General features: G+C 35.4%; 1 protein-coding gene across 1 annotated transcript; it reads left to right on the forward strand.

Moving 5' to 3' along the window:
• Nucleotides 1–1,661: 1,661 nt before the first annotated feature.
• Nucleotides 1,662–2,624, forward strand: LOC141540837 (olfactory receptor 10K1-like). The gene has a single exon (XM_074264779.1). The coding sequence runs from the start codon at nt 1,662–1,664 to the stop codon at nt 2,622–2,624; it is 963 nt and encodes a 320-aa protein (XP_074120880.1).
• The last annotated feature ends 8,443 nt before the right edge of the window (nt 2,625–11,067 follow it).

The raw sequence follows: 11,067 nt of genomic DNA on the forward strand, positions 1-11,067 counted from the left end.
CATTTAACAGATTTTCAAGGAATCACAGGGAGAGGAACAAATACCATCAAACAAAGAATAAGATTCCAGAAAAACAGAAGGAAATGGTGGGATATCCCTACATTCTCTGCCAGAGATGCCCAGAAAAGACATTATAATATCCTTGCTATGTATATAAAAGAAATGCAGTTAGATCACACTGTAAATACTAAATTCTCATAAAGTAGTTACATTATTTAAATTCTCAATGCCTATTTCCATTAAACTAGAGCCAATATACCTCTTGGTAAATAAAAAAAAACACCAATTTACATAGGTTTTAGGAACTTTAGAACATTTTTCTCATCATAACTCAGTGATGTTGGTAATAAACATTAGAGTTTATTTCCATTTTTCAGATGAGGAAATGGGGACTAGCTAGGTTAATATCTGAGGTAGAATTTGATCTTTTCAATAATCTAAGTTTGATGCTTTGGAAGAAAATGTAAAAAACTTCAGTATTTTTGCCAAGAAAACCCCAAATAGGATTATGACTCACCACATACACAACACACACATACACCTGCATGCACATGTACACATCAACTTTCAATGGGAAGTGTGTGTGTGTGTGTGTGTGTGTGTGTGTGTGTGTGTGTGTGTGTTATAGACCAACTGGGAAAAGTGGTCCCACCTGAAAGAGGTGAGATTGTAACTGAATGCTAATTTTATATAAGAAAAGTGAAAAACACAAGGAAACCTATCTAGAAAGAACATAACAATTTCAAGAATTTATTAAGAAATATCATAATACAATGAAAAGAGTAAGAGGATCTGTGTTCAAATTCTATATATGTTGTTTACTGCCTGTGTTATATAGTCAAGAAACTTAACTTGAGTAAACCTCTTTTTCCTTATTTGCAAAATTAGATGAATTGGACTATATGGTGTCTGAGATCTTTTCTAACTCTAAATCTACAATTCTATGATTTTGCTCATATGGGTTCTCTTTTCATTAGTTTCAGTTGAAGCACTTCTCAATCTTGATAAATGGTTGCATAAATTTCAGTGGCCCCCAATTCAGTTGCTAGGCAGATGATGGATTAGCTTCTCAGTGATTAGCCACTACCAAATCAGTTAAGAGAAATGGCCTGTTAGCAAGCCTGTATGCAAGTCACATAACAAATATTGTGTTCCACTGTCATAAGCTTTGACAACTTCACTTCACCTCAATCTTATGAGACCTTTGAATGAACAATGACTAGGTAGAATAGATGGATATGAGATTGGAGTTGAGGTAAAGATAGTAGAATATAGAAGGAGAGAATGAAGATAGTAGGTATGCAAATCAGGAATATTTGTGAGAACTTGAACAAGTTGCAAAGAAGACCACTGAGTTGAGTATAGAAGTTGTGAAACCAAGGATCAGGGTGCTGTGAGGAGATCAAGACAAGTGAGAAAAAATTTAATAATGATAGGAATAAGAAATGAGCTAAATAAGAAGGTAAGAAATCAAACATGGTGAAGATTAGATAGTTATTGAGAAGAAATGCTCATTTATAGACTCCTGATCTATAGACTGTTTTCCAGCTTCATGAACAGAAATATTACAGAGGGTGAAAGAAGCTTAATATTTTAAAGTCTCTACTCCTTGGATAATAAATAGCCTGTTATTCCTTTACCAACCTTGAAGATTTTTCTCTATGGAGAGGAACAATGTAACAGCTGTGAGTGAATTTGTGTTTCTTGGCTTCTCAGACCTGGCTGGATTTCAGCGACTACTGTTTGCGTTGTTCCTTCTCCTCTATTTGTTCACACTGAGCACCAATGCTGTAATTCTGTCCACCATCCTGCTGGAGCGAGCTCTTCATACTCCCATGTATTTCTTTCTTGGAATATTGTCTTGTTTTGAGACCTGCTACACCTTCGTCATTGTGCCCAAAATGCTGGTAGATCTTCTGTCCCAGAAGAAGACCATCTCCTTTTTGGGCTGTATTGTTCAGATGCTTACCTTTCTCTTCCTTGGCTGTTCTCACTCTTTCCTGTTGGCAGCCATGGGCTATGACCGCTATGTGGCCATCTGCAACCCTCTCCGCTACACAGTGTTGATGAGTCATGGGACATGTCTGGGACTTGTGGCTGCAGCCTGTGCCTGTGGCTTTACTGTTGCCTTGATCATCACTTCTCTGGTCTTTCACTTGCCCTTCCATTCCTCCAACCAGCTCCATCACTTCTTCTGTGACATTTCTCCTGTTCTCAAGCTGGCTTCCCATCACACTAGTCTAAGCCAGATGATCATCTTCATGCTTAGTGTGTTGGTTCTAGTCATTCCTCTGCTGTTAATCCTGGTGTCCTATATCCATATCATCTCTGCCATTTTAAAGATCCCTTCCACTGTGGGCAGATACAAAGCCTTCTCTACCTGTGCCTCTCATCTTATTGTTGTGACTGTTCACTATGGCTGTGCCTCTTTTATCTATTTGAGGCCCAAGACCAACTACATCTCAAGCCAAGATATTCTAATATCTGTGTACTATACCATTCTAACCCCATTATTCAATCCCATGATTTACAGTTTGAGGAACAAGGAATTCAAAGCAGCTCTTTGGCGAGCAATGGGCCAAAACCTGTGTCCTAAAATTGCAGGGAACACACCCCTTACTTAATTCTTTTGCCAGTCCTATCTTGGAATGCCATTCATCAGAGCAAGCAATCTGAACCCATTAGATTGTCTTAATGAGTCATTGTTAGATGAATGAAAAGAATATACTCTGAACAATAGACCTTTTTTTTTTAGATGTGAGAATGAAATAAATTTAGAGATGAATTTTGTCCTTTAGGCAAATTGAAATGAACTAACCATAACACTAATTTTATAATCTCTATTCTTTATTTTAGGTTTGTAGAGTTTTAGTTCCTATTCTTTTATAATTCACATTTAACAAATTCATTGGGATAGAAGTTAGAAATTTTTGCTCATGTCATGATGGTTTCCACATCCCTTCCTACCCTTTGAATCCCTGGATCCCAGGGTTCTATTCAATATTCATGGATTTGGAAATTGTTGCATGAAGAGCTAGAAGAGACAGAGATATTTTGGTCAAACCCTTTTATTTTGCAGATGAGAAAAGCAAGGCCCTAGGCAGGTGAAGTAATTTAATCTAAATCACAAAATATAGTTCATAGATAATATAGGAATTCAATTCAGGTCTTATGATTCTTAGTTCTGTTCTCATTCATTTGTATCAGAATATAGATCCAGGACGAGGTGCAGTTACTAGTTTCTTCTAGATCAGCTGGGGTCATTTTGTGGGACTAGGATTATGTCGATAATTTCTATATGTAGACTAATCTTTAATGAAATTTTGGTAATAAATTCCCTTTCCTTCATGATGAATAACAATACTTTATGTGTGTATAAGGTTTCACGTTAAAATTTTTAAAATTTATTTTATTGTAAATTTATAAAATAAAACAAGAATTTTATAACTTAGTATAATAAAATAAGATGAATGTACGTGAGACTACAAATTTGTTATATACAACTTGCTATTCCTTTACATATAGAATAAAATTATTCTGTAGATTCCCCCCCCTCTTTTTTTTCTTTCCTCACCCTGAGATGGCTACCATTAGACACACATATGTGTGTAAACACACGCACGTAATGTAAAATCATTCTATACATACTCCTATTTAACAGTTCTTTCTCTGTTTGCAGATATCTTCCTTCACATGTCCTTTGTAGCTAATTTAGCTAATTATAATAGCAAGTGTTTTATTCACTCAAAGATATTATTCTTAATTTTTTTTAATTTTTATTTTATTTTATAATTATAACATTTTTTGACAGTACATATGCATGGGTAATTTTTTACAACATTATCCCTTGCACTTACTTCTATTCAGATTTTTTCCCTTCCTCCCCAACCCCCTCCCCCAGATGGCAAGCAGTCTTATATATGTTAAATATATTACAGTATATTCTAGATACAATATATGTGTGTAGAACCGAATTTTTTGTTGCACAGGAAGAATTGGATTCAGAAGGTAAAAATAACAGTTTACATTCATTTCCCAGTGTTCCTTTTCTGGATGTAGCTGGTTCTGTCCATCATTAATCAATTGGAATTGGATTAGCTCTTCTCTATGTTGAAGAAATCCACTTCCATCAGCATACATCCTCGTAAAGTATCATTGTTTTTTTTTTGTTTTTTTTTGTTTTTTTTTTTTTTTAATTTTTTTATTTTATTTTATAATTATAACATTTTTTGACAGTACATATGCATGGGTAATTTTTTACAACATTATCCCTTGCACTTACTTCTATTCAGATTTTTTCCCTTCCTCCCCCAACCCCCTCCCCCAGATGGCAAGCAGTCTTATATATGTTAAATATATTACAGTATAATTTAGATACAATATATGTGTGTAGAACCGAATTTTTTGTTGCACAGGAAGAATTGGATTCAGAAGGTAAAAATAACAGTTTACATTCATTTCCCAGTGTTCCTTTTCTGGATGTAGCTGGTTCTGTCCATCATTAATCAATTGGAAATGGATTAGTTCTTCTCTATGTTGAAGAAATCCACTTCCATCAGCATACATCCTCGTACAGTATCATTGTTGAAGTATACAGTGATCTTCTGGTTCTGCTCATTTCACTCAGCATCAGTTGATGTAAGTCTCTCCAAGCCTCTCTGTATTTCTCCTCTTGGTCATTTCTTATAGAACAATAATATTCCATAACATTCATATACCATAGTTTACCCAACTATTCTCCAATTGATGGACATCCATTCATCTTCCAGCTTCTAGCCACTATGAAAAGGGCTGCCACAAACATTTTGGCACATACAGGACCCTTTCCCTTCTCTAGTAGTTCCTTGGGGTATAAGCCCAGTAGTAGTATGGCTGGGTCAAAGGGTATGCACATTTTGATAACTTTTTGGGCATAATTCCAGATTGCTCTCCAGAATGGTTGGATTCTTTCACAACTCCACCAACAATGCATCAGTGTCCCAGTTTTCCCACAGCCCCTCCAACATTCATCGTTATTTGTTCCTGTCATCTTAGCCAATCTGACAGGTGTGTAATGATACCTCAGAGTTGTCTTAATTTGCATTTCTCTGATCAATAGTGATTTGGAACACTCTTTCATATGAGTGGAAATAGTTTTAATTTCATCATCTGAAAATTGTCCTGACCATTTATCAATTGGAGAATGGCTTGATTTCTTATAAATTAAAGTCAATTCTCTGTATATTTTGGAGATGAGGGCGTAAAGTATCATTGTTGAAGTGTATAATGATCTTCTGGTCCTGCTCGTTTCACTCAGCATCAGTTGATGTAAGTCTCTCCAAGACTCTCTGTATTTCTCCTGTTGGTCATTTCTTATAGAACAATAATATTCCATAACATTCATATACCATAGTTTACCCAACCATTCTCCAATTGATGGACATCCATTCATCTTCCAGCTTCTAGCCACTATGAAAAGGGCTGCCACAAACATTTTGGCACATACAGGTCCCTTTCCCTTCTTTAGTAGTTCCTTGGGGTATAAGCCCAGTAGTAGTATGTCTGGGTCAAAGGGTATGCACATTTTGATAACTTTTTGGGCATAATTCCAGATTGCTCTCCAGAATGGTTGGATTCTTTCACAACTCCACCAACAATGCATCAGTGTCCCAGTTTTCCCACATCCCCTCCAACATTCATCTTTATTTGTTCCTGTCATCTTAGCCAATCTGACAGGTGTGTAATGATACCTCAGGGTTGTCTTAATTTGCATTTCTCTGATCAATAGTGATTTGGAACACTCTTTCATATGAGTGGAAATAGTTTTAATTTCATCATTTGAAAATTGTCTGTTCATATCCTTTGACCATTTATCAATTGGAGAATGGCTTGATTTCTTATAAATTAAAGTCAATTCTCTGTATATTTTGGAGATGAGGCCTTTATCAGAACCTTTAACTGTAAAAATGTTTTCCCAATTTGTTACTTCCCTTCTAATCTTGTTTGCATTAGTTTTGTTTGTGCAGAAACTTTTTAATTTGGTGTAATCAAAATGTTCTATTTTGTGATCAATAATGGTCTCTAGTTCTCCCTTGGACACAAACTCCTTCCTCCTCCACAAGTCTGAGAGGTAAATCATCCCATGTTCCTCCAATTTATTTATGATTTCATTCTTTATGCCTAAATCTTGGACCCATTTTGATCGTATCTTAGTATGTGGTGTTAAATGTGGGTCCATGCCTAGTTTCTGCCATACTAATTTCCAGTTTTCCCAGCAGTTTTTGTCAAATAATGAATTCTTATCCCAAAATTTGGGATCTTTGGGTTTGTCAAAGATTAGATTGCTATTTTTATTCACTATCTTGCCCTGTGAACCTAACCTATGCCACTGATCAACTAGTCTATTTCTTAGCCAATACCAAATGGTTTTGGTGACTGTTGCTTTATAATATAGCTTTAAATCAGGTACACTTAGACCACCTTCCTCTGACTTTTTTTTCATTAGTTCCCTTGCAATTCTCGACCTTTTATTCTTCCATATGAATTTTGTTGTTATTTTTTCTAGGTCATCAAAATAGTTTCTTGGGAGTCTGGTTGGTATAGCACTAAATAAATAGATTAGTTTGGGGAGTATTGTCATCTTTATTATATTCGCTCGGCCTATCACTCAAAGAAATTATTAAAACAATATTGCTATTAATGTAAACAACGTTCTCTTGGTTCTGCTCATTTCACTCTTTATTATTTCACTCTACATTAAAAAAATATTTTGCCATTCTATTTCCCTCTCTCAACATGGTGATCTCAGATGAAAAGAAAAAGAAGACCCTTACCTTGAGAAACTTTCATATTGAGAATTGTGGCACCAGTAATGGAGGAATCACTCATATGCTCAAACCAATCAGCTGAACTGATGAAACCAATGATCTGGAAGGATATGTTTCCACTACTTGTCATAGTAATGATGACAAAATTTACAGGGCACCTCCAATTGATTGTTCCATCCTGTTTACTGCTCCACAACTTGCTTTACTAGAGCTGTCTTTCCAAGTCACCATTCTCCACTGCTTTTCTAGAGAACTTGTCATATCACATGACAGGATTCTATAAAGAGTTTTTTAGAGAACTGTATATCAATCCAGTATATTTGATTTGCAATGGGATTCCAGCAATTCTGAAAGGTTGAAAGGTTTTGGATACTCTTAGTTTGAAAAATTGGATTTGCTGTTCACTGTTTTGAGCAAGACCATCTTCAGAGGAAGACATTGAAGTTAAAAAAAAAAAAGCCTCTTCTAGCCCAAGGAGTAATGTTAAATGGCTACCTACTCAGAAAGAATTTAGAGAACTCAAATAAAGGCTTAAAAATCAAATAAGATAGATTGAGGAAAAACTAAAAAAAAGAGAATCAAGAAAATTATCAAAAGAAAATCAATTAGAAAAGGAGATCCAGAGCCTTAAAGAAGAAAACAATTCTTTGAAAATTAGAATAGAAGAAGAGGAATTTTGTGAAGTTATAAAAGAACAAGAAACAGCAAAACAAAATTTAAAATGAAAAAAATGGAAGAAAATATGAAACTATTGACTAATCTATTTCTTAGTACCAAATACTTTTGATGATTGTTGCTTTATAATACAGTTTTAGGTATGGCATAGCTAGGCCACCTTCATTTGCATTTTTTCCATAAATTCCCTTGAAATTCTTGACCATTTGTTCTTCCAGATGAACTTTGTTATTATTTTTTCTAGATCTATAAAATAATATTCTTGGAGTTTGATTGGTATGGCACTAAATAAGTAGATTAATTTAGGCAGTATTGTCATTTTTATTATATTTGCTCAGCCTTTTTAATGACAGTTATTTTAAATGGAATTTTTCTTTGTATCTCTTGCTGCTGGACTTTGTTGGTAATATATAAAAGTGCTGATGATTTATGTGGATTTATTTTGTATCCTGCAACTTTGCTAAAGTTGCAAATTGTTTCTAGTAGTTTTTAAGTTGATTCTCTAGAGTTCTCTCAGTATACCATCATATCATTTGCAAAGAGTATTAATTTGGTTTTCTCATGACCTTCTCTAATTCCTTTAATCTCTTTTTCTTCTCTTATTGCCAAAGCTAACATTTCTAATACAATATTGAATAGTAATGGTGATAGTGAGCAGCCTTGATTCACTCTTAATCTTATTGGGAATGGTTCTAGTTTGTCTCCATTATATATGATTCTTGCTGATGGTTTTAAATAGATGCTACTGGTCATTTTAAGGAAAAGTTCATTCGTTCCTATACTCTCTAGAGTTTTTAATATGAATGGATACTGAATTTTATCAAATGCTTTTTCTGCACTTATTGAGATAATCATATGATTTTTGTTAGTTTGGTAATTGATATAGTTGTTATGCTAATAATTTTCCTACGATTCAACCAGCTCTACATGCTCTGTGTAAATCCTACTAGGTCATAATGTATTATTCTGAGGATGACTTTCTGTAATCTCATTGCTAATATTTTATTTAAGATTGTTGCATAAATGTTTATTAGGGAAATTGGTCTATAATTTTCTTTCTCTGTTTTCACTCTACCTGGTTTAGCTATCAGTACCATATTTGTATCATAAAAGGAATTTGATAGGAGTCTTTCATTCCCTATTTTTTCAAATAGTTTATATAATTTTTGAATTTATTGTTCTTTGAATGTTTGGTAGAATTCACATGTAAATCCATCTGGCCTTGGGGATATTTTCTTAACAAGTTGATTAATAGCTTGTTCTATTTCTTTTTCTAAAATGGAACTATTTAAATAATTTATTTCCTCTTCTGTTAACCTGAGCAATCTATGTTTTTGCAGATATTCCTCCATTTCATTTAAGTTGTCAAATTTATTGGCATAAAGTTGGACAAGGTGATTCCTAATTATTGCTCTAATTTCCTTTTCATTAGTGGAAAGTTCTCCCTTTTCATTTTTGAGACTAATAATTTGATTTTCTTCTTGACTTTTTCTAATCAAATTAACTAAGGGTTTATCTATTCTGTTGCTTTTTTTTTCATAAAAACAACTCTTAGTTTTATTTATTAATTCAATTTTTTTCTTATTTTAAATTTTATTAATCTCCCCTTTTATTTTCAGAATTTCAAAAGTGGAATTTAATTTTTTTCCTAGCTTTTTTTAGTTGTAAAATTAATTCATTGGTCTTCTCTTTCTCTATTTTATAGTAAGCATCTAGAGATATAAAATTTCCCTTAAACTGCTGTGGCTGTATTCTGCTAATATTGGCATGTTGTCTCATTATTGTCATTCTCTTGGATGAAATTATTGATTGTGGACTTCTGGCCAAGAAATATAGTGGCCAAGTTCAAGAACCATCAGACAAAGGAAAAAATACTGGAAGCTACTAGAAAAAAGCAATTCAGATATGGAGGAGCCACAATAAGAATAACCCAGGATCATCTAGCAGCATCCAAATTAAACGAACAAACAAAGGGCCTGGAACATGATATTCCAAAAGGCTAAGGAACTTGGTATGCAGCCAAGAATAACTTACCCAGCAAAAATGAGCATTGTTTTCCAGGGAAGAAGATGGACATTTAATGAAATAAATGAATTCCATCTATTCTTGATGAAAAAACCAGACCTACATAAAATGTTTGATCTTCAAATACAGAACTCAAGAAATTTCTAAAAAGGTAAAAAGAAATCTTGAGAACTATACTTCTGCCATAAAAATATGTAAAGAACATATGTATAATTTGTCCTAGAAACTAGAGGTGGGGCTTCCTCTCTTCGATTGTCTGCTGGAAGGATGGGATGCCCTTCTTGTGAGAATGTACAATAAACTTTGCTTTTCTCTAGAGCTCTCTCCAGCTTTTTTATTAAGTGGTGACCCCTCACCATTTCCGTACCACACAGTTTTGGGGGCTAGTCCAGATCCTTTACTTGGTGAGTAAGTGAACTCCTGGGTGCTAGCGGGGCGGCGCCCTGCCCTAGTTTAGGCAGCCCGTCAGCATCCAGGAACTTCTCCTTGCTCCCCAATGTAAAATGGGCCAGAAGTGGAGAAACTCAGAGAAAATCAAAGTGAGAAACTCGGCGGTGAAAATCCCAACTGGTTGGTGGAGGACAGATCAGTCAAGTAATTTTCTGCACAGCAACCCAGAGGTTTCCCTGTTCATAGAATTCAAGTTGGAGATTGGGTGTTGATCCGTTCCTGGAAGGGCAGAAGCTGGGACGGACCCTACCAGGTGGCACTGACCTCAGACACTGCGATTCGCACCCAGGAACGAGGCTGGACACCACACCAGGACAAAAGGACCTGTGGCGCCACCTTTATCGAAGTGGACAGTTGAAGACAGGGGAGACCTCAAATTACATAAGAGGAGGGGACCTCCACTGAATGGGAACACTGATTCTGAATCCAGTGCATTGTAACTGTATGACATTTCTTACTTTGGGTCTCTTTGCCTGTTTGGAAGCTGATATATTTTCACTTAGGAATTTCACCTTAACTTCACAGTGTTATAATAGTTGAACCTCATGGGGTTTTCCCTGAGCTTTGGGTTTACCTATTTCCTCATGATAGCCATAGAAACCAGACTTTTACTTTCCAGAGATGAGAACTAGTTCCTCCTGCTCATGTAGAATATAGGGAGAACTTTTAATTTATCAAATTGTTGAATCTGTATTAGATCCCAACAATCAAACCAATGGCCATGACTACCTGTTCCCTTAAGCCCAGCCTGGGTCCTTAGTAACCGATCCCAAAGGTAACATATACATTGGGTACAGTTATCAATGGGGTTGATATAATGTCACTCTGGGGACACCCGGAAACATGGGACTCTGTATCCCACATTTTGGAATACCTTTAACCTAACATATCAGTGGCCAGTTGCCAATTGTAGTTGGAGGAAGGAGCAAGGTTTATGGAAATGTCATTATGTCATCTTTGTGGGGAGGGGGAGGCCCCCTAGGGATGAGAGACCCTTTTACATATTTTCAAGGGAACAACCTGCTCTAAAGGGTCATTATTGGATCTGTGGTTTAACCGCCTATACTCACCTACCTCTTAATTGGACAGGGATTTGTTATATTGGTCCAAG

Source organism: Sminthopsis crassicaudata, chromosome 4, assembly GCF_048593235.1.
Source record: "Sminthopsis crassicaudata isolate SCR6 chromosome 4, ASM4859323v1, whole genome shotgun sequence".
Lineage (NCBI taxonomy): Eukaryota > Metazoa > Chordata > Mammalia > Dasyuromorphia > Dasyuridae > Sminthopsis > Sminthopsis crassicaudata.

Bases quoted from the DNA above. Each gene is read 5' to 3' on its own strand.
- LOC141540837 (XM_074264779.1), top strand. From the start codon at position 1,662: ATGGAGAGGAACAATGTAACAGCTGTGAGTGAATTTGTGTTTCTTGGC.